Here is a 24,443-nt window from a genome sequence, read left to right as displayed (position 1 = left end):
AAATCACCTGTTGAAAAATCACCTGTTGAAAAATCACCTGTTGAAAAATCTGTAAATTTGGGTGGGTGCGGTTCTGTGTGTTTGCGTTGGTGTCGGATGGGCGTGCACGAAGCGCGTGTACAAGGGGGAGTGTGTGCCCCTCACCAGTAGGCTAAAGCTATTTTGAAAATGACCTCTCATTCGGGCACCGGACAGCGACACCGCAGCTGTTTGGTTTGGAACCATGACTGAAGATGACGGATTCAGTTGTCGTGGAGGGATATGTCAAAATCAGAGATGGAAAAAAGGTCTTTACAAAACAAATTAATTCAGTGAATTTGAATGTGCATCAAAGTTATACAATATTTTAACGTTTGCGTCTGTTTCGTACGGTTGTCTCTTTCAGTGGAAGGATAGGTGGGTCGCACTTCGCAAGCCATCGCCGGTTGCAGGTACGTCGCTCACTGTTCTATATTCGATGGCGCGTAACACACGTTGTTAGAAAAACATCAGCGCATAACTTTACTTTGTTTTATTTTTTTTAAATGTATATGGTCATTTAATAGGCCTACAATTAAATTCGAAGGTTTACTGCTTGTGGTCTATTTACTACCGTAGGAAATCGATAAATAACTTTCTACTTGTTATTTAGCCTACTAAACATCCCCAAAAACAGCAACAAAGTTGCATTACTGCATGCCATGGAATTCAATATTTTCCCATGCATAGGCTACTGTGCTGATAGTTTCGAATTTTGGGTTGCTCCTTCAAACTTTGGCTCGCCCCGTATTAAAATGAAAGTGTTCTGGTGCTAGGCTACATTTAAAGAGGCCGCTGCTGTATGTGTGTTTATAACTGGTTTGTAAGCATGCATCAGGCAATTACGCTGTAAATACAATGTAGGAAATGTAGTTGTATGTCAAATGTGTCTGTAGTTATTAAGAATTTAAAATATAGTCTTCTGATTGGAAGTGATTACCTTTACTGTGCTATAGGCTAGTTATTGTGTCTCTTGATGTTCAGATCAGTGGAGATTGCTGAGGGGAGGACGGCTCATTATAATGGCTTTAATGGAGCAAATGGAATGGCATCAAACACAAGGAAACCATGTGTTTAATGTATTTGATACCATTCCACCCATTTCGCTCCAGCCATTAACGAGTCCATCCTCCCCAATTAAGGTGCCACCAACCTTCTGTGGTTCAGATATAACAGTAAATGCACTCACAATATTATTGTGGGATATCATGTGTTGTCAGTAGCGAGGAGCACTGGCCAACTACTGTGGACCAACTACTGTCTGTTTTCACCATATGCCTGTACGGTCACAGTAAATGCCAAGCACCCAAGATAACCATTCCACCTGCCTTTCATACTATGTCAAGAGGTACTGGTACTTACAGTAGGCCTGGCATATTATGGGCTCTGGCCATGTCTTACAAGTGTCAGGTGCTGCCAACAGGTTTACTCAAAGTGCAAAAGTCGCTGATTGACTTATCATTGTGTTGAGTGTAGCCTTTCAGGATAATATAGGAAGTCAGAGTCCTTTTGATATTTTCGAAGCAGGCCAGACAATATGGTCCATTTATTTAACTCGTATTCTTCCCTAGACAGTAGGGATGTACTGAAGTCGAGTATAAAACATTTTCTAATGGTCTTTCTTCTTCCCCTATTTCATCCTCCCACCTCAGAACTGACAATACAATACATTACAATACAATATAATGCAATAAATAACATAACATAACATAACATAATACAATACATTACAATAAAATATAATTCTATATAATACAGTACAATACAATACATTACAATAAATTACAATACATTATAATTCTATATAATACAATACAATACATTACATTACAATACATTACAATACAATATAATACTATGTAATAAAGTACAATAGAATACATTACAGTACATTACAATATAATACAATACAATACAACATAATACAATACAATATAACATAAAATAACATAATACATTAAAATAAATTACAATACAATATAATATAATACAATATAATATGGTACAATACATTACAATATTGTACAATACAGTACAATACCATAAAAAAAACAGTAAAATAAATTATAATATACTAAATTGTAACATATTACAAAAGAACACATTGCAGTTTAATATAATACAATACAGTACAGTACAATATTGTACAATACAATGTGAAATATATTTTAATACAATACAATGCAGTACAATACAGTACAGTACAATATATTACAATAACATAAAATATAATATAATACAATGCAGTACAATACAGTACCGTAACAATATCCACAATATCAAAATACACGTAACACAAACAATCCTACACAAAGACATGATAGGGAACAGAGGAATAAATACATATGAATTGATTGGGGAATGAAAACCAGGTGTGCAGGGAACAAGACAAAACAAATGGATACATGAAAAATGGAGGTGACGAGGAGAGGAGCCGACTTCGGCGGAAGTCGTGACAGTACCCCCCCCCCCCCCCCCCCGACGCGCAGCCCCAGCGGTGCGTCGACACCGGCCTCGGGGACCAGCCGGAGGGCGAGGCGCAGGGCGATCCGGCCGGCGACGGTGGATCTCACGCTGTAGTTCAGGGTCTAATACATCCACCACCGGAACCCAGCAACTCTCCTCCGGACCATACCCCTCCCACTCCACGTGGTACTGAAGGTCCCCCGCCCGACGCCTTGAATCCAGGATGGAACGGACGGAGTACGCCGGGGCCCCCTCGATGTCCAGAGGGGGCGGAGGAACCTACCGTACCTCAATCTCCTGGAGTGGACCAGCCATCACCAGTCTGAGGAGAGACACATGGAACGAGGGGTTAATATGGTAATCGGGGGGAAGCTGTAACCTGTAACATACCTCGTTCACTCTCCTCAGGACTTTGAATGGCCCCACAAACCGCGGGCCCAGCTTCCGGCAGGGCAGGCGGAGGGGCAGGTTTCGGGTCGAGAGCCAGACCCTGTCCCCTGCTGCGAACACCGGGGCCTCACTGCGGTGACGGTACGCGCTGGTCTTTTGGCGCAGCGCGGCCTGCTGGAGGTGACCAGGTCTCCTCCGCGCGTCTGAACCACTCGTCCACCGCAGGAGCCTCGGTCTGACTCCGATGCCACGGTGCCAGAACCGGCTGGTACCCCAATACACACTGAAAGGGGGAGAGGTTTGTGGAGGAGTGGCGGAGCGAGTTCTGCGCCATCTCTGCCCAGGGCACAAACGCCGCCCACTCCCCTGGCCGGTCCTGGCAATAGGGCCGCAGAAACCTGCCCACATCCTGATTCACTCTCTCCACCTGCCCATTACTCTCGGGGTGGAAACCCGAGGTAAGGCTGATCGAGACCCCCAAACGTTCCATGAACGCCCTCCAGACTCTCGAAGTGAACTGGGGACCCCGATCAGACACTATATCCTCAGGTACCCCGTAGTGACAGAAGACGTGTGTAAACAGGGCCTCCGCAGTTTGTAGGGCCGTAGGGAGACCGGGCAGATGGAGGAGACGACAGGACTTAGAGAAACGATCCACAACGACCAAGATCGTGGTGTTCCCCAGTGAGGGAGGAAGATCCGTTAGAAAATCAACCGACAGGTGTGACCAAGGCCGTTGTGAAACGGGTAAGGGATGTAGCTTACCTCTGGGCAGGTGTCTAGGAGCCTTACACTGGGCGCACACCGAGCAGGAGGAAACATAAACCCTCACGTCCCGAGCTAAGGTGGGCCACCAGTATTTCCCAGACAGACAGCGCACCGTCCGACCGATGACCAGAGGAGGGTGATGTGTGGGCCCAATAGATCAACTGGTCACGGACAGCAGACGGAACGTACTGAAGTCCGACGGGACACTGGAGTGGAGCGGGTTCAGTACTCAACGCCCACTCAATGTGCGCGTCCAGCTCCCACACGACCGGCGTTACCAGGCAGGAGGCCGGGAGAATGGGAGTCTGATCCATGGGCCGCTCCTCTGTGTCATACATCCGGGACAGTGCGTCTGCCTTAACATTCTGGGAACCTGGTCTGTAGGACAGGGTAAACACAAAACGGGTAAAGAACATGGCCCACCTTGCCTGACGAGGATTCAGTCTCCTAGCTGCCCGGATGTACTCCAGGTAGCGGTGGTCAGTCCAGATGAGGAAAGGGTGTTTAGCCCCCTCAAGCCAATGTCTCCACGCCTTCAAAGCCTTAACCACAGCCAACAGCTCCCGGTCCCCCACATCATAGTTCCGCTCCGCCGGGCTGAGCTTCTTCGAGAAGAGAGCACAGGGGCGGAGCTTCGGTGGCGTGCCCGAGCGCTGAGAGAGCACGGCTCCGATCCCAGCCTCGGACACGTCCATCTCCACTATGTATGCCAAAGAGGGATCCGGATGGGCCAGCACGGGAGCCGAGGTAAACAGAGCTCTCAGCTGCCCAAAATCCCTGTCCAACTCAACCGACCATTGCAGATGTACAGGACCCCCCTTCAGCTGTGAGGTAATGGGAGCAGCTACCTGGCCAAAACCCCAGATAAATCTCTGGTAGTAATTGGCAAACCCTAAAAATTGCTGCACCTCCTTTACCGTGGTGGGAGTCGGCCAATTACGCATGGCTGCTATGCGGTCACTCTCCATCTCCACCCCTGATGTGGAAATGCGATACCCTAGGAAGGAGACGGACTGTTGAATGAACAGGCATTTCTCAGCCTTGACGTACAGGTCATGCTCCAGCAGTCGTCCAAGTACCTTGCGCACCAAAGACATATGCTCGGCGCGTGTAGCGGAGTATATCAGAATGTCATCGATATACACCACTACACCCTGCCCGTGCAGGTCCCTGAAAATCTTGTCTACAAAGGATTGGAAGACTGATGGAGCATTCATCAACCTGTACGGCATGACGAGGCACTCATAATGCCCTGTAGTGGTACTAAATGCCGTCTTCCACTCGTCTCCCTCTTGGATACGCACCAGATTGTACGCACTCCTGAGATCCAGTTTAGTGAAGAAGCGCACCCTGTGCATTGACTAAATCGCCGTGGTGATAAGAGGTAGCGGGTAACTGTACCTCACTGTGATTTGATTGAGACCTCTATAATCAATGCACTGGCGCAGACCTCCATCCTTCTTCACAAAAAATAAACTCGAGGAGGCGGGTGAAGTGGAGGACCGAATGTACCCCTGACGCAGGGATTCGGAGACATATGTCTCCATAGCCACCGTTTCCACTTGCGACAGGGGATACACTGCAGTGCAGCGTCTACCAGGAGATTTATCGCACAACCCCCCCCGTCGATGGGGTGGTAATTGAGTCGCCTTCTTCTTACAGAAGGCGAGAGCCAAATCGGCATATTCTGGGGGAATGCGCACGGTGGAGACCTGGTCTGGACTTTCCACCGTGGTAGCACCATCAGAAACCCCTACACACCTCCCTGAGAACTCTCGCGACCACCCCGTGAGAGCCCTCTGTTGCCAGGAAATGGTGGGGTTATGACGAGCCAACCAGGGAAGGCCTAGTACCATGGGAAACGCAGTAGAGTCAATGAGAAAGAGACTGATTCTCTCATCGTGAACCCCCTGCGTCTCCATGGCCAGGGAGATGGTGGCCTCCCTGATTAGCCCGGACCCTAATGGTCGACTATCCAGAGTGTGAACCAGAAAAGGTCTATCCACAGGAATAATGGGGATCCCTAAACTAAGTGCTAACGCTCTGTCAATAAAATTCCCAGCTGCGCCTGAATTGACGAGCGCCTTATGCTGGGAATGTGGGGAGAACTCAGGGAAACAAATAGGTACAAACAGGTGGACAACAGAGGACTCTGGATGAGAGTGGTGCATACTCACCTGGGGTGACGTCAGAGTGCCCTGCCTGCTGCCTCAACTCCCAGAGGGACCAACCTGGCACCGACCGGCAGTGTCCCCTCTGCGGCCACAGATGGTGCACGTGAAGGCCCCTCCTCCAGCATCCCTACGTGCAGCCCCTCCCAACTCTATGGGCACCGGAGCGGGAGTGCTGGGAGATGAAACCGATAGAGCCCCCTCAGGACGTCCACGGATGACCAGCTGGTTATCCAACCGGATGGACATATCCACCAGTTGGTCAAAGGTGGTGGTGGCATCCCTGCAGGCCAACTCCAGTCGGACGTCCTCACGTAAGCTGCATCGATAGTGGTCGATGAGGGCCCTGTCGTTCCATCCTGCTCCAGTGGCCAAATCCTGTGCGCTCCTCGTCTCCTGCCACAAATGGAAGAGTCGTTCACCCGCCGCTCTACCTTTGGGCGGATGGTCAAAGATGGCCCGGAAACGGGGGTAAACTCCTCGGAGTGGTCCAACGCCGCGTCTTCCTCTCCCCACATGGCGTTTTCCCACTCCAGAGCTCTCTCCGAGAGGCATGAGACGAGGGCGGATACTCTCTCCCTTCTTGAGGGAGCTGGGTGAACAGTGGCCAGGTATAGGTCCAGTTGTAAAAGGAACCCCTGGCACTGTGCGGCCGTCCCATCATACTCCCTGGGAAGGGAGAGACGTATTCCACTGGAGCTGGATCCGGACGGGACGGGTAGAGATAACCCCGGTTGAGCTGGTCGAGGCGCTGGAGAGACTTCCTGTCTCTCTCAGCGGTCCATGGTCTGGACAATGCGATCCATCATGGCACAGGTGCAGGAGAGCAGAGTAGTGAACAGGCGCACTTTTTATTCCGGTCAAAATGACAGCACAAAAATAACATAAAATGTGCCCAAAACACAGAACATAGACAAAAAGTAATGCGCGTAACAATATCAAAATATAGGTAACACAAACAATCCTACACAAAGACATGATGGGGAACAGAGGAATAAATACATATGAATTGATTGGGGAATGAAAACCAGGTGTGCAGGGAACAAGACATGAAAAATGGAGGTGACGTCGACCGCCGAACGCTGCCCGAACAAGGAGAGGAGCCGACTTCGGCGGAAGTTGTGACAGTTCCTGGACACAGATTAAGCCTAGTCCTGGACTAAAAAGCACTTTCAAAGGATATTTCTTTTGAACACACTTTTTAGTCCAAGAATGATCTTAGTCTGTCCAGGAAACTGACCCTTTATGTTGTAGGATACAAATGTAATAGATCATCAATTTTATACATCATAATTTTGTGAAACTTAAGTTTTTCCTTATGTTCTCTCTTCTCTCCCAATTTTCCCAGACTGCTTGGTACTTCTGGTCTACAAAGACAAGTCGGATAAAGCCCAGGGCCACCGGGAGAGGGTCAGCGTCACCTTGGAGGACATCTGTGGTCTGGAGACATGTCTCTCCTATGAGGGGGTGGGCTACACGCTGGTCATCCTCTGCCTGGGCCAGGTTGTCATGCTGGGCTTCGATGGAAAGGAGGCTCTGCTGGCCTGGGACATCCGCATCCGCTACAGTCTGGGGGAAGGTGGGAGATGCACTGCTTTATGGTAGTCATTGTTTGTGCCCCATATTTGTACTATGTGGATTAGTTTGTGAAGTAATAAGTTGAACTCATGTAGTAGATTTTAGCCTTGGACATCCGTGTCCCCTTCAGCCCGATGGTTATTGCAGGGGGCCCATGTAAGTGTAACCGATGTGAAATGGCTAGTTAGTTAGTGGTGGTGCGCGCTAATAGCGTTTCAATCGGTGACGTCACTCGCTCTGAGACTTGAAGTAGGGTTTCCCCTTGCGTTGAAAGGGCCACGGCTTTTGTGGCGCGATGGGTAACGATGCTTCGTGGGGTGTCAGTTGTTGATGTGTGCAAGGGTCCCTGGTTCGAGTCCGGGTTGGGGCGAAGAGAGGGACGGAACCTACGCTGTTACATAAGTAGTATGTAATGTGTATAACTGTTAGGCGTTGAGTCAAATCAGCGTGTTTTTAGCTGGACCTGGCACATTGGTATCTGCTACACTACAGCCTAGGCAACAGGCAGTCTTACGGGTAGGTCCTTGTTGACAGTGTTCTCCATTGACGTGCTCTTCTGGGTCACCCAAGTGTTGTGCAATATGAATTTACATAACATGTGCATCAAACCAAATCATTTCAATGTAACCAGTAAGGTGTTTTAGATGTCAGTTTGATGACTGATTGAGCATGGAATGGGTTATAACTGGTTGTATCTATTCATATCCCTGTCAACATCCGGAAATATGTATTCATTAATATGTGTTTTGACATTTTTATGCTCTGATTTTGGTGTAGAAGTTTAATAAGGCAATTTATATTTTGTAGAACTCTTATTGACTCCACAGAGTCCAGTTGAATTGTGTTGTGGAACAAATGAGTGTAAAAAAAATCTGATGTATTTGATCTATTGTGTGGAGTGTAATTGGAATGGTCAGGCGGACATATTGCAGCTGCCCTTTGTCTGTGTGCTTGTGTGTGTGTGTGTGTGTGCGTGTGTGTGTGCAATGTAAATGCTAGTGTGTGTGTTCTACTGTGTGTTTGTGGGTGAGTGGGGTAATTGTCGTGCTCTGGTGTGAAGTGTCAAATCAAATCAAATGTAATTTTATTCTTCACTTTATTCTTTACAAATGCTTTGTAAACAACAGGTGTAGACTAACAGTGAAATGCTTATTTACTGGCCCTTCCCAACAATGCAGAGAGAAAGAAAATAGAGAAATAATAGAAAAGTAAAACATGCAATAATAAAATACACAATGAGTAATGACAACTTATATACACGGGGTACCAGTACCGAGTCGATGTGCAGGGGTACGAGGTAATTGAGGTAGATACACTACATGACCAAACTGTTGCAACAAAGTTAGAAGCACAGAATCGTCTAGAATGTAATTATGTGCTGTAACGTTAAGATTTCCCTTCACTGGAACTAAGGGGCCGAGCCCGAACCACAAAAAACCGCACCAGAGACCATTATTCCTCCTCCACCAAACTTTACAGAGGCACTATGCTTTGAATCTGCCCGGTAGTGTTCGCCTGGCATCTACCAAACCCAGATTCAACCGTCACACTGCCAGATGGTGAAGCGTCATTCATCACTCCAGAGAACGCGTTTCCACTGCTCCAGAGTTCAATGGCGGCGAGCTTTACACCCCTCCAGACGTTGCATGGCATTGCGCATGGTGATCTTAGGCTTGTGTGCGGCTGCTCGGCCATGGAAACCCATTTCATGAAACTCCCGACGGACAGTTCTTGTGCTGATGTTGCTTCCAGAGGCAGTTTGGAACTTTGTAGTGAGTGTTGCAACCAAAGACAGACGATTTTTACGCGCTACATGCTTCAACACTCGGCGGTCCCGTTCTGTGAGTTTGTATGGCTTACCAATTCGTGGCGGGGATGTTGTTGCTCGTAGAAGTTTTCACTTCACAATAACAGCACTTACAGTTTACCGGGGCAGCTTAAGCAGGGCAGAAATTTGCTAAACTGGCTTATTGGAAAGATGGCATCCTATGACGGTGCCACATTGAAAGTCACTGAGCTCTTCAGTAAGGCATTCTACTGCCAATGTTTGTCTATGGAGATTGCATGGCTGGGTGCTCGTCTGTCAGCAACAGACGTGGCTGAAATAGCCAAATCCACTCATTTGAAGGGATGTCCACATACTTTTGTATATACAGTGTATCAAGAAGCTGATTAAACAGAATGATCATTATACAGGTGCACCTTGTGCTGGGGACAATAAAAGGCCACTCTTAAATGTGCAGTTTTGTCACAATACAATGCCACAATGTCAATAAAATAAATTGTGAAGTGACAGATAATGAACAGTATGTCTATATGATGGGTAAAAAACTTTTGTGCAAAAAGGATCAATACAGATAGTCCGGGTAGCTATTAAGTTAACTATTTAACTAACTAGCTTGGGGGTGGAAGCTGTTCAGGGTCCTGCTGGTTCCAGACTTGGTGTATTGATGCCGCTTGCCGTGCGGTAGCAGAGAGAACAGTCTATGGCCAAGCATTTGCCATACCAAGCAGTGATGCAGCCAGTCAAGATGCTTTCAATGGTGCAGCTGTGGAACTTTTTGAGGATTTGAGGGCCCGTGACAAATCTTTTCAGCCTCCTGAGGGGGAAGTGGCGTTGTCGTGCCCTATTCACAACTGTGTCGGTGTGTGTAGACCATGATAGACCCTTAGTGATGTGGACACGAGGAACTTGAAGCTCTCGACCCGCTCCACTACAGCCCTGTCGATGTGATTGGAGGTGTGCTCAACCCACCGTCTTGCTGACTTGTGGCCAGGCACGCAGAAATGTCACCTGCCAGCCTGTGGCTGAGGGCCGCTGTGTGCCAGCGCTTTTGTTGTGATTTGTGACACCCCATGAATCTTTCTCAAACTGAGCGATGACACGCCGGGACTGGCTGACATTTTCTCATCTTTGGCGCCATCAATCTCTCTTCTAACAGAGTTTACTCACTGGCATCACTCATGTATTTTAATGTAGTTCCTGCTTGGTATCGAGGAACTCCCACTTGTACACATACTCACACACTGTTTCTCAAGCACTTACAATTCACATACACAAAACACCCAGTCTACACACACACACACACACACGCACACACACGCACACACACGCACACGCACACACACACACACACACACACACTTAAAACATTTATAAAACAGATAAACAGACAACACAGGTTCCTACCCTGACCAGGCCTGCTGTTCCTCTTGTGTTGCTCATTAGCAAAAATATTGAGTCAATTACATTGGTGTTTGTGACAAGCTCTGATTGATTACATTTGGGCTTCAGATCTGAGCTCTACTCTGTTCAGCTTACCAATCTCACTCTCAATGCACTCACTGTTTTCCTTTTTTACTATACAGTTAAATCAAAGCCATACTGGAGCAATAATGTTTAGGATGAAATTGTTATTTCTATCCCTTTTTCAGTTATTGGCTACCAATAAAACAATTATTTGTGTCGAGGGAGTGATATGTTTTGATTAAATCAATTATTTGTTTTTATTGTATTTTGTTTAACTGGTTTTCAACTTCTCTTCTTCTCTGTCCAGTCCACAGGTTTAGTGTTGGTATCTTACCAGGCACCATGTTAGAGAGCGGGCCTGCGACCCTTCACTTGTGTAACAACCTATTGGTCCTGGTCAGGGACATTCTCCCCGTTATCATCGGCCAGTGGAACCTTCCAGACCTGCGCAGATATGGGCCTGTACCAAACGGCTTCGTCTTTGAGGGGGGGACGCGATGCGGCTACTGTGAGTTGATTGATGTCGCTGTTGTTGTTGTGCTACGGCTACTAACCATTGTGCTCTCATATTGTGTCACGAAAATGAAGAATGGCATTGTCATTGGATTTCCAGTTTGACATTAGGCTTTAGCAGATGGATCCTTTAAATCTAAGCCCAATGGCCTATAAAATTAGTCTTGGACTGTTTTTTTAGGAACTGGAACAAACTTCTATGACTATATGATCTGATGAAGTATCATGGAACTAATAAAGCGTCTGTTTCTGTTTGGTCATAAGAATGCTAATCCAATACAGTACATAACAACAGGAAATCAGACCCCACAGTTGATCTTTGATAGATTCAAATTCAAGGTGAATGTGGCATTAAGGAATGATCTGTGGGTTATACAGGTAACTGCCAAAATAAAGGAAACACCAACATTTAAGTGTCGTAATAAGGAATTTGGCCACTACGAGCCGCCAGGAAAGCTTCAATGCACCTTGACATAGATACTACAAGTGTCTGGAACACTATTGGAGGGATGTGACACCATTCTTCCATGAGAAATTCCATAATTTGGTGTTTTGTCGATGGTGGTGGGAAACACTTTTTATACATGACCCTAAGCATGGTGGGATGTTAATGGCTTAATATACTCAGAAACCGCACCTGTGTGGCAGCATCTGCTTTCAATATACTATGTATCCCTCATTTACTCAAGTGATTCCTTTATTTTGTCAGTTACCTGTATATGATGGCTATTATTTATGGTGACCTTTGGGACTAAACTTGATTTTATTGAGTGGACAACTACAGAAGTTAATTCAAACGATATATCCAAGCTTTTGCCAAGTTTTATTTTTCACTTACTTTGGTTACTAGACTTCAGTACCACTGTTTACAAAATGTGTTTCATGTTCACATGGAGCGTATGTTGGCATGTGCTTTCAGCAGCTTGTCTCACTCCACAAGTTTATCTAATTTACATGTTTCTGGGATTTATCTCATCACTGAGAGCATGAAAGATGAGTTTGGCATTCAGTGGGTTTAGATCATTACATTTTCCTTTTTTTCTCTCTCTGAGTCGTCTACCCTGTAGGAACAGCGTGCCAAATGGCATCATTCAGGCGGAGAACATTAGTGTCGGGACTATGACTACTGAGAGTGGTAAACAGAGTTGCTGGATGTTTCTTAATTTTTATGACTCATACTTGGGGCCAGACTTACATTAAATATGCTCAGTGGTGTTTGACGAGACACAGAATCATAAAAATAGCTCTTTGCATGTTAGTTTCATCTCACCGCAATGAGTCGGGAACTGATGATTTCTAGGATGGAAATCCATTCTAGACCGTTTGATTGGTCCCAAAAATCGATGGGTTGGGTGGGCAAGAACACACGTGGGTAAAGCGGCATTTGAAAATGCGTCTTTGGCTTTGATACTCTGATTGGTTAGAGATGATCCAATCGCTGATGACTTCTCATTTTGACTTCACCACAAACGACTTCAACGATGGCAGTCTCAGACTGAAGTATGTAGTGAACATAGAACAGCGGAAGAATTCAGTTTGAGTCGTCAGACAAGATGGATCAGACGTATAAACATCTGCTTTTGTAACTTGGGTAGACGACATGAAATAAAGTACTTGTTGTCATGGCCGATTTTCACAAAGCTTGCAAGCTTTGAATAGAAATCCAATCTCATTTAGCCTTGGTCCAGCAAAACTTAATCTCTAAATATAAAGTCAATGAAGTCATACTTGAGCAGAGAGCACGTTAAGTTTATTTCCATGGCCGTAACATGTGTATGTGATTGTGATATGGTATTTTGCAGTTTACATCCTGGAATAGACTCTAAACCGTTAAAGGTGGAAAGGACGCGTGTCAACACCTGTAGTGGACACAGACAGGAACGCAAAGCTGAAGACATCAGAGTAATATTAATACACACGATGAACTGGAAACAGGAGACTCCAGTATGTGATCCGTGATTCATTTAGCTCCATTCAATCTTCGGCTAGAGGTGCAACTTAATATCGTGAAGGTCACATTCGGGGAGAGTTTTCCAATCCATGCGTCATAAATAAAAGGGAAGCACATCCCTTTTTCAAAGATGGGAAAAATGTGTGTGTGTGTACACGGGATCTATACATGGGCGCGTCTGAATGTTTAAGTGTCGCGAAGGGCATGCATTCCAGAGATACGTTGACGCAGCACAGTTTATCCACAGCAGATGGAGAAGTGGGGCGACAGTGTTACTGGACCTCTGGCTGGGGGGTAACGTTGCTGCATGGTGTCTGGTGGTGAACTGGCCTCTTCAGTCTTTCCCATGTAGACTATCTCTAAGGCCAGGCTCAAAGTCTGTCTAAAACAACTCCCAGGGATTGTCAAATATCAAAACTGAGATGTTTCAAAGCCATGTTATGACAATGGGAACGGGGATGGATAACAAAACTACAGTATAATGAGAGAGGAAATATTCTTACTGCTTTTTATGTAGCTGGAAGCTAATGTCTGTTCAAAGTCTGTAGATCAGATCAGTCTGTCCAGACCAGTCTACAGACAGTCTGCACTGGACAGCAGCTTACCAAAGAGACCTCAAAACGAAGGATACTTCCATTGAGGAATACAGGGCTTTTATAATGATTTTAAAGAGCAGGGACAAGGCCGTCTGAACGCAGATATACATTAATAAGTGTGTTCCTATATGATTCACTGCTCATTCAGTGCTGGGTAGTTTCTTTCTAAATCTAACCTATTACAGTTACTAGTTACTCAGTGCTCATTCAGTGTTGGGTAGGTTCCTTTCTAAATGTAACCCGTAACAGTTACTAGTTACTCAGTGCTCATTCAGTGCTTTCATCTACTGCTGCTGGTGTCAGTTAATGGCCGCTGCCAGGGTTAGCTAGGTTCCTTTCTAAATGTAACCCGTAACAGTTACTAGTTACTCAGTGCTCATTCAGTGCTTTCATCTACTGCTGCTGGTGTCAGTTAATGGTCGCTGCCAGGGTGGGCCAGGTTACTTTCTACATGTAATCCGTTTGTTCTGTTAGTTAAATACACCTGTCCAAAATTGTAATCAGTAACATACCCTTTGGATTACCCAAACTCAGTAACGTAATCGGATTACTTTCAGTTACTTTTACTTTCCTCTTAAACGCCGCTGCATGGTCAATCTGACGTCTACATTGGCCGTGCAGCATCTACAGTGATACGGCATCTGCAGAAGTCAGGGCATTCATACTTATTGCACTTCGCAGGGCAGCGCAGAGCTATTGGGAAGGAAATTGTCAAGGAAGTGAGTTTGTGTTTATACAGGACCTCCCGCCCCCATCTACCGTCAACCAATCATGTCAATGCGGAGCTGTATGGAGTTCTCCGCATTGTTACAAAATTTGGTAGGCACACGGCGATGCAAAACACATTTTCGGATTAAGGATAAATTAACCCTAAATTTAACCACAGTACTAACCCTAACGCCTAGCCCTAACCTCAAATTAAGACCAAAAAGCACTTTTTCCCCCCCATAAATGTTTACAATATAGCAAATTTTGACTTGGCCCATCTAGCGGAAATCACCCAGTTCTGCCTGAAAAATTCCATTGGCTACATTTGCTATTGGCCTATTGTTTACGTTTTTGTAGGTGAAACGTTAATATTTCCATAACTTGCAGCTGTTTAAGTCTATCAAAAGTGTCAAAGTTTGACCATGTGTCCGTTAGGCCAATAGATTTTTTTTAAACTAGCACGAATTAAATTGAGCATTAAAAGCCCCACTCATGGTCATCTTAAATTGAACTCGTATGGAGCACAACATAACGGGGGAGTTTAGAAGGGAGGAACTCAAACTTTTATTCCATAGGCTGGGATCCGCACGATGCAGCTGTCACAAGAGCACATTTTTCACTGGCTGTCAACTTCATTACATCGATTCTGGTGCAAACATTTCTTAAACGGAATCAAACAGAACGGAACGGGGAGGAACCTACCTGAATTTACCCAATAGAAACTCTTGTTTTGCTCTGTTTGCTTCCGATTTGTTTCTTTGTCACAAAAACAATGATTGATAGGCAGTTTAAACTACTTCAGTTCAACCATTATTGGGTTTAAATACAGAAAAACATTTCTGAAAAGCATCCAAAACAATAGCAGAGCATCAGTGTGATTCACATTAATGGCCTATGTAGCCTATAATAGACCTAATTGATTTCCGTATCGCCGGAAGGCTACATCCTTACCTTCAAGCGTTTATTCAAATTGGATAATCTTTGGATGCCGACAGCAGTCGCACCATTGGAAGACATAGCTTCGACTGTAGCATACAAAAGACTAGTATTCCTGCTATTTTCTCGCGATCTATCAAAATGCATTTGGTGTCATCATAGTGGTCTTGTGGTCAGACTCGCTCAGGCAGAACAAACTTAAATTTTCAACTTTTTTCAATGCTGATTTGAATGTCATTGAGAAAACAGAAAGGTGTCAAATTTTTTGGGGGCAAACATCCTTTCTGAATTTAAAAGTAATCCTAGAAGTAATCAAGTTTTTCAAAAGGATCTGCAATCTGATTACAATATTTCTGCTGGTAATGTAACAGATTACAGTAAAAAAAAAACGTAATATGTTACTCCCCAACCCTGCCTGCTGCTTGGACGACTGTCAACTGCTACTGATCCTGGGTAAAAATAAGAGACCCAAAATTGACTCTCATTGCTTCACCGCAGAGCTTAGAGTTTACTTACATACTAGTCTAAAACCCTATCCCCCCAGCAAATGGCTGAGCCTTGGTTTGGTCCTATGATTCGGACTCTATAAGGCAGAAGTGGAGGGGTTCATTACGTTAGGGTGGGGAGTGTGCAAGATGTGCTGCTTAGCTTTGTTGAAGGCTTTTCATGATGTCATCATTCAGGAAGTATGTTATTTCACTTGTTGCTTGTTGTTGTTGTAGCCAGAGCCTTGCGTTGTCCTCAAAGCGCCATTCATACTTCAGGTGAACAATGATGGATTACTTTCCACCCAGGTACTGACATAAATCAATACATAGGTGCAGTAGTAGACATTGCAGCTATTGAGAATCCATGAATACTGTAAATTATTCTCAAGTCAGATTGTTAATTAACCTTGTGAATTAGCCATTTTACTCAGAACAGGATGACAGATGACAACAGATGACTGCAGACAGGAGATGTTGTAACATGCTTCTTGAGTCCCCTCAGTGTAGACGTCTGAGTGGTCTTAGCTGCTAACCTCTGACCTCTTCTTAGGGTCGGTGGCATCTAAAGAATGTGAAGGGGGCCAGCTCTGTGGTGGGTGGTCTCAGGACCAAGTGACAGAAGGACCCTCTTGGTGACCTCCCTGGTGTGTCTAAGGCTTGGGGGTGATGGTTAGCAGCCTTGGTTGTTAGCGGAGAAGGCAAATAACTCCTGACCCATTAACCCTAACACCTTCTCAACCTATACCAACTTTACGCTTCGAATTGGACATTTTGAGTGACCGGAGCTGTATATCAGAGATTGACATTTTTACAGTTCATTTGTGTTGTGTGAGGCTTTATTTAGCCGTAGCTTATGTACATATTCTAGAATGTAGTTGGTTAACATAATCTAACTTCAGCGTTTTTTTTATATCTATGAAAGTTCAAGGTTGCTCTTATTTCACTATCTGGCTAAGTTGAAATGGACAACAATTGTCTGGTTGACAATCCAGAATCATGTCCATTCAGTCTGCAAACAAAATTAATGGGTGCTAGCAATTGCTATGCTTGTGAGCCAACTGGCCAGTACAAAGATGCATCACTGCACTCTACTTCCATCCATTTATAATTGACCCAGACGGGTGTAGTGAAACATTCACCACAATCTAAAGAGTGGAATGTGACATTAAGCCGTCTGTCTCTGTGTGTTTCCTACAGGGGCTGGCGTCTTCTTCCTATCGTCCATGGAGGGTGAGCAGATCAGCTTTCTATTCGACTGCATCGTCAGAGGCATCTCCCCCAGCAGAGTCCCTTTTGGACTTCGGCCAGTCCTGCCAGGTCAGTACCAAAGGTGTTTACTGATGCGTAGGTATGAAGGTTGTCACGGCTAGATATACGGCTTGCCTAAACAAGCACAGACCGACCAGGGTGGTGTACAGGACATATGGCAGCTGGGGGTATTTTTATCAAATTTCTGGGCAATTTAAATGGGGATGGATGAAATGTATCCATCAAGGTCATTCTGAGATAAGGTATATAGATGTAGAGTATCCATTGCCTTTTCGCCTTCTGAGTTGGCAAACACTTAAATTGAACACTTACCGTCTTAATCAAAACAAGTGTTCTTCGAGACATACTTCCAGTGGGATTTATCCTCTCTATAAAAGGGGTCCATCCCATGTGCTTTCTGGAATGCAGCCACTTCCATTGAGTCCCATGGATTCCATGCAATGTACTCTGATCCAACAGAATGATGACTGACAGCTGTTTTATACTTAATTGGATTAGCTGGGTACAGACTGTAATAATAGTGAATATAATAAGATAACCACTGAACTAACTGTACCATAAGCAGCATATACAACGGGACCACCTTATACATATGTAATAGGATAACCACTGTACTAACTGTAACTATAGCAACAAATTAAATCCAGTCACCTCTGAATGCTCTGTCGCATCGTGAGAGAGGTACGGTAGAGGTTAGGGTGTGCGCTGCAGCTGTGGCAAATTCTCCAGTGTTAAATCAACACTGAGAGTGTTACATTTAACACTGGTCCAGTGTCTATAAGGGTCCACAATTTCAGTGTTAAATTAACACATTGCTTAGTGTAAAGCCTTATTTGCATATTTCCCAGAGTGTCTTGCCTTTCAAGTGAATAGTAGACTTACCACCCATAACTGTTTTTGTTAGTGACAGATACTGTACATGGTTGTTGTATTCATCCATTTTCAGTCCCGTGGCCTTCACCAAGTGAAATCCTAAACAAATATGTTATCATTCATATTAAATGATTTAACACAATACAACACATATTTCATAAGGCCTTATTTTGAGGACCTAGTTTCAACCTAATACAGTGGCCTGAAACGTATGGTTTACAAGCCACATCAGGCCTGCAAGTCACATTATGCTGGCTTGCAAAGTGATGTGTACTTTCTGTTGGAATACAGCCAGAGTGGGGATATCCAACGTTTGGAATTTTTATTCACCCGCAACCTACATTCAGAATGATTTCCGGGTTAGGAAGACTAAGATATTAGACTACCTAAAACATCTTAACTGGAACAATCATTTCATTAACAGGTGCAATAAGTCCAAGTAACAGATTGGATTAGTTTAGAAGAATTGATGTTATTTATATTTGACTAGCATAAAATGTATTTAATCAATCAATATACATACAAAACATAGACACTGAAAGAAACATAATGGGAAATGTGTTAATGAGGGGTGTGGTTTTGGATTAACACTGGTTATTAACACCAACACAGGATATTTTACACCAATGAGTGCTAATTTAACACTTACAGAGTTAATTAAACAGCTGAATTAACACTAGAAATGTTACACTGAAAAATCAACACTAGGTAACACTGGTGAATTTGCTGTGTGGGTATTCCTGGGTTCATACATCCCCCTCGCCCAATCAGGCCTTGAACTAATTTTCTATTATTGTAGTGCGTAGTAGAATAAATACAGGAGACGATGTCAGAGGGAAAGCGGGGGGGGTCATAGTCACAGTTCACACAAACAGAGCACACCAAACCCTTCTAATCACTCTGAGCATGTGTGTAACCTCATCCCCATGATTCCAGTGTCCCCTGTACCCCCCCACCATCACAAACTCGGTGCCTCTCTCTCACACACACTCTGTGTACATACACTCTGTTCCTTTCTCTCTCTCTCTCTCTCTCTCTCTCTCGCTCTCTCTCTCTCTTTCTCTCTCATTGCCGTCCTCCATCTTGTTGTGTTATTTCTTCCTCTCTCCCCTTCAATCTGTTCCTTCCTCTGTCTTCCCCTCTTTCTTGAGTAATTATACTCTCTCTCTCTCTCTCTCTCTCTCTCTCAATCTGTGTGTCTAGTCTCCTTACTCTTCTGTAAACACCACTGTCCCTTCTCGTGCAAGGGAACACGGTTGTTAACAAGAAGCTGAAGCAGATGTCAGTTATTACAGTCCATTCATTAACAGCTAGATAACATATTGAAATTCTTGTGGTAGTCCTTTGCCATTTGTATGTCATTTTGCACTCTACTTGCACAACCAAAATGACAATGACCCTTGGGAAGCACCCTTTCAAAAATATGGGTTGACCAGGAAATCAATGTAACTTAGCAATAACAGCTGATCTTGGGTTAGGACTAAGGTAACTTCTATAAGATCCTGGCCGCGGTATTAACAATCCGTCGCGTGTACCACAGAGGCCACGTGGCAAGCAGTGCTATTAATAAACACATGTAGTGTTGCATAAACAGCAAGGTGTTCCCATGTGACTCTGTTCTCTATTAGCCCTCTAAAGGCCTGGCGTTCTCACCCTCACAGATAGAGGGCACACCGTAGCAAAATGTTTTGCAACAGGAAACAGAAATGAGTGTTCTTATTGAGAACGTTCAGGTAATACCTTTCTGTTTTATCCAGCCCGGTCCAAGCTCTTCTCTGTTCTGGCAGCCCAATGGTGGAACCAGCAGAGACCCTGCCTATCTTCGGAAAACAACTGAAATCCTACCTCTTCAAAGAGTATCTTAAATAATCCCACAGCACCCAGCCTCGCATCTCCTTCTCACTCCGACCCCCCCCCCCCCCCCCCCCCTTCATGAACTAACACCCACACTTGACTTCTTTGACCACCTTACTAGCTCTGATAGCTACTTTATTGAGGAATAATTTACTTACTATGACTGTGGTATGAGGTTGTCCCACCTAGCTATCTTAAAATGAATGCATTAACCTTAAGTCGCTCTGGATAAGAGTGTCTGCTAAATGACTAAAATGTTTATGTAAATGTAGCCCAGAGAAGCTAGCTAGCTAGGCAAATTGAGGTCACATGTTGTTCTTTCTCACCAACCCCATTCAGATAAAAGGCTCGTTGTAGCCTACTCCTTCTCATTTCGCTAACTTTTAAATCCGTCATTTTATTCCGTCTTGCATTGCATTAGTGAACTCTCACTCCACTTGCTACATGTTGAGCCTCTTTGCCGCTTTGATTGGCCAGCATAAACAACAAGCTACACATGTGACGGCTGCCAGTCTTTCTATGGGGTGCACCATCACGCCATAAAAACTACATAGTAAAGTTTGTTGTTTTATTAAATTAATAACTCGAAATGTCATGGTATATGTAACAATGTCAGATGGATATTTTAGTTTAGTTTAGAAAAAGCCTTTTCAGTGTTAAAATCAGGTTAACGTAGGCCTAAAGTGCATATAGAAAGACTACACCCATTACATTACATTTTACATTTTAGTCATTTAGCAGACGCTCTTATCCAGAGCGACTTACAAATTGGTGCATTCACCTATAATATCCAGTGGAACAACCACTTTACAATAGTGCATCTAAATCTTATAAGGGGGGGGTTAGAAGGATTACTTTATCCTATCCCAGGTATTCCTTGAAGAGGTGGGGTTTCAGGTGTCTCCGGAAGGTGGTGATTGACTCCGCTGTCCTGGCGTCGTGAGGGAGCTTGTTCCACCATTGGGGTGCCAGAGCCGCTTGGATTTGTGTTACAAAGTGGGATAAAAATTTATTTAATCATATTTTTTTATCAACTATTTACACTAAATACTCTGTAATATCAAATTGCAAGAAAAAGAAATAAAAAAAAGATGAACGAAAAATAAAACACCTTGATTAGTTAAGAATTCACACCCCTGAGTCAATAGAAGTTAGAAACCCCTTTGGCAGTGATTACAGCTGTCAGTCTTTTTGGGTAAGTCTCGTAAGAGCTTTGCACACTTGGACTGTGCAATATTTGCCCATTATTCTTTTCAAAATTCTTCAAGCTCTGTAAAAGTGTTGGGGATCATGGATAGACAGCAATCTTCAAGTCTTTCCATAGATTTGCAAGCAGATTTTAAGTCAAAACTGTTCACTCAGGAACGTTCACTGTCTTCTTGGTAAGCAACTCCGGTGTAGATTTGGCTTTGTGTTGTAGGTTATTGTCCTGCTGAAAGGTGAATTCCTCTCCCAGTGTCTGGTGTAAGCAGTGTTCTTTTTCAGTATTACTTTAGTGCCTTGTTGACTGAGAACACATTCTCATTTGCAGCAACGACCTGGGGAATAGTTACAGGGGAGAGGATGGGGGTTGAATGAGCCAATTGGAAGCTGGGGATGATACGTTTTGCATATTTTGATTCTGTATACTTTTATTCTACTTTTCTCTCTGTCTTTTAGGTCATTATTGTGGAGTCACTACAATGTTGTTGATCCATCCTCAATTTTCTCTCATCAAAGCCATTGAACTCTGTTGTTTTAAAATCACCAACGGCCTCATGGTGACTTCCCTAAGCAGTTTCTTTCCTATCCTGCAGCTCAGTTCATCATTGTATTAGTGTGTTATTGATACTACGTATTGTTGTTGACTGTTGACTCCTGGTAAAATACAGGTAAAATAAAATGAACACTGTTGTGTGTTTCACTCTGACAGACACCAACGCTGTCGCTAGCCAGGCCTACTCTGAGAAGAGGGTGAACCATGAGGCCCAGGAGTTGGAGAAACGACTCAACATGCTGTCTCACCAGAGCAGCACAGGTGCTGTATCTCTTCGTTTATTCTATTCCAGCCATTACAATGATCCCGTCCTCCAATTTAATATCTCCACCAGCCTCCACTGCCACTCCACCATTTATCTTCCCTCGACAACACTAGGAAAACACCAACCTTTAGTTTCATAAACAGACCTCACTTCCTTTCACTTTAAACAAACTTCAGGAAGTACCGCCACTCTAACATATGTAACGTGTACTAGTGTTAGTGTTATTATTCTCCATGACTAATCCATGGAAAATGATGCGTTTCCCAGTAATGGTGCTTGTTGCTTTAAAGTAACCTTCTAAAAGTACATTTCTATAGCGTCATATTTATTATGTTGTTGATTTATTGTGAGTATTATGGCTGTGAATACCAGTCAGACAATTGACTGAGGAAACTTCTTTTGGATAATCTGATGTTATGTTTAATTGATGTAGTGCCTCAATGTGTTGTGTAGATACGGTATATAAGTAATAGTTTTGTTTTTAAAGAATAAATAATGTGTTTTCTTATGTTGTTTTGGCAGCTTCCTCCAGATATGGTCTGTCTGTGGCGGGAGACGACTGCAGCATATCAGGCTCCTCTCACACCTCCGACACCAGCCAATCAGACTCCATCGTCGGCAGCCGGCTGGCCATTTGGACTGAGCCTGTCACAACAAGCTCTGCCTGCACAGAGACCATCATTGGCCAGTTACAGGCCAAGGAGAAACCGTCCGCCAGCCAGGTGGGTGGAGCCCGTGTAGTAGCCAAGACCCCTCGGTCCCGGCAGCTGCAGGAGATTGGTCGCCAGAGCTCGTCCGACAGCGGCATCGCCACAGGAAGCCACTCCTCCTACTCTGGGAGTTTCTCCTCCTACGTGGGTAGCCTGGACATTGGCCCTGGGGGGGACGACTTTGGCTCCCTGCTCAGCCTGCCCCCTCACCTGTCTCTAGACCTGGCCCCCTGTATCTGTCCCCATGCGCCAGGACATGAGTACCAGGTACCCACCTCACTGAGGTACATCTATGACACCCCCCGAACTCTACTGCAGGGGGGAACAGGAGGGGCCAGGGGGCAGGATACCTCCACAACACCTATGGACCAGGTGGCCAGTTCACCCCCATTATGTGAGTCATCACAGGAGGGGAAAGATGCTCCTCCCGGGGGTCTCTCGGACAATGTTGCCAGGCGCTCCACCACAGAGCTCCTGCAGAGCCACTCTGAGGAGAGTAAAAGAAGGGTGGTGCCCCCTAGTGACAGAAAACACCCAGAGTCCTGTCAGGTCTGCAGTAGTTCCCAACCCACTGCCTCCAAAACCCTCCTCACTATCTGCCCCACCTGTGGAGGATTCAAGGTACAGAGAGCTGGGGTGAATCTTCTTTATTCCTTGTGTCCTCTCTCCTCGCTTCCTTCTCAAAACCTATTGGAGAAACTTAGGATCCTCATCTCCAATGTGTTTTGAGAGGACACAAGGAATCAAGGAAATACAATTGAGATGCTCCCCTGGTCACTTTTATTAATCTATGGATGAAAAGTGTTAAAAAAGAAAAACATGTTTATCTTAATCCAATTGACTGTATTCCACTGGTTTGTCTCACTTTTATTATCATCAGATTGACACAGTTTGTACCAAAATGTTTAGTTTCTTCAGAGTTGCTTTGTTTTTCTCATGAGTACCAACTACCAAACTACAAAAATACTGTCAGCTGCTTTTGATTAGACTTCACTTTATAACAGCTTGCTCGACTGTGAGTAAACCCTTGTCATCTTGGTATCATCTGTTGCCGGCTATAGTTGTCAATGCGTCCCTTTGTGTGAAATCTATCTCACAGCAATTGGTGTTGGAACATTAATAATCTTGCTGCCTGTCTGTCTGCGCTCTACTCAGTGTTGGGGAGTAGTAAACTACATGTAGTTCAACAAGTAATTCAATTGCATTTTGCAGATGCTTGGTGGTAGTTGAACTAAATTCCAATCTCAGTAGTGTTTTCAGTAGTTAACAACTTTTTAGCCATGTAGCAGTTTAGCAAACTACTGAATTAAACACTACCAAGAAAATAATACATAGGTGAAATAGGCAATAATTTCCTTTCTTTTTTAACATCAGACCTGCCTACTTGTCACTTGAAACACTTTTTGTGTGCCTATTTCTCACTTTCTGTGTTTAAGTCACACATTCTGTTAACGTCTGACTCCAGAGCAATCTGTTCCTGCAATTTGTAGTCTATGACATTTCAGATTTAGATATGATCATTTTTCACAAAGTAGTTTGGATGTAGTAAACTACTTTTCCAAAGTAACTTTAGTAAACTATATTTTTCTTAAGTGTAATTTAGTATAGGGTATCTTCTTCCAGTGTGAAGGAGTAGGTAGCTTGGTAAACTATATTTTCAGAGTAGCTTCCCCAACACTGACTCTACTAGGCATTTGAGATATCAGCTGTCCTCTCACTCAATAAGGTCAGGAAATGCTCTTCTGTGTGTAGATGTTGTTCATGGATCGATTATACATCCCCATCTCTGTAGAAAGTGTGTTTATAAGAGCATCTGTGTCACAATATTTACTGCTCTTCTAAATGGGCCTCCATCTTGAGTTTGTACTACCATTTTGGGTTGT

At 44.3% G+C, this 24,443-nt stretch overlaps 1 protein-coding gene across 2 annotated transcripts in view; it reads left to right on the top strand.

Annotated features, from left to right (window-relative positions):
• Positions 1–166: 166 nt before the first annotated feature.
• The window catches only part of LOC106608658 (protein Dok-7), a 44,383-nt gene continuing 20,106 nt past the window's right edge, over positions 167–24,443 (top strand). For both annotated transcript variants that reach the window (XM_014206749.3, XM_045721588.2), the window contains exons 1-7: positions 167–287; positions 386–431; positions 7,162–7,392; positions 10,949–11,149; positions 17,031–17,150; positions 21,742–21,846; positions 22,373–23,181. In XM_014206749.3, coding sequence (XP_014062224.1) covers positions 234–287; positions 386–431; positions 7,162–7,392; positions 10,949–11,149; positions 17,031–17,150; positions 21,742–21,846; positions 22,373–23,181 — 1,566 coding nt within the window. In that variant the 5' untranslated portion in view covers positions 167–233. The remainder of the gene's footprint in view (positions 288–385; positions 432–7,161; positions 7,393–10,948; positions 11,150–17,030; positions 17,151–21,741; positions 21,847–22,372; positions 23,182–24,443) is intronic.

Source organism: Salmo salar, chromosome 07 (genome assembly GCF_965601325.2).
Source record: "Salmo salar chromosome 07, fSalSal1, whole genome shotgun sequence".
NCBI classification, from domain to species: Eukaryota; Metazoa; Chordata; class Actinopteri; order Salmoniformes; family Salmonidae; genus Salmo; species Salmo salar.
The sequence above is the reverse complement of the archived record's forward strand: the minus strand, read 5'-3'. Positions and strand labels throughout refer to the sequence as shown.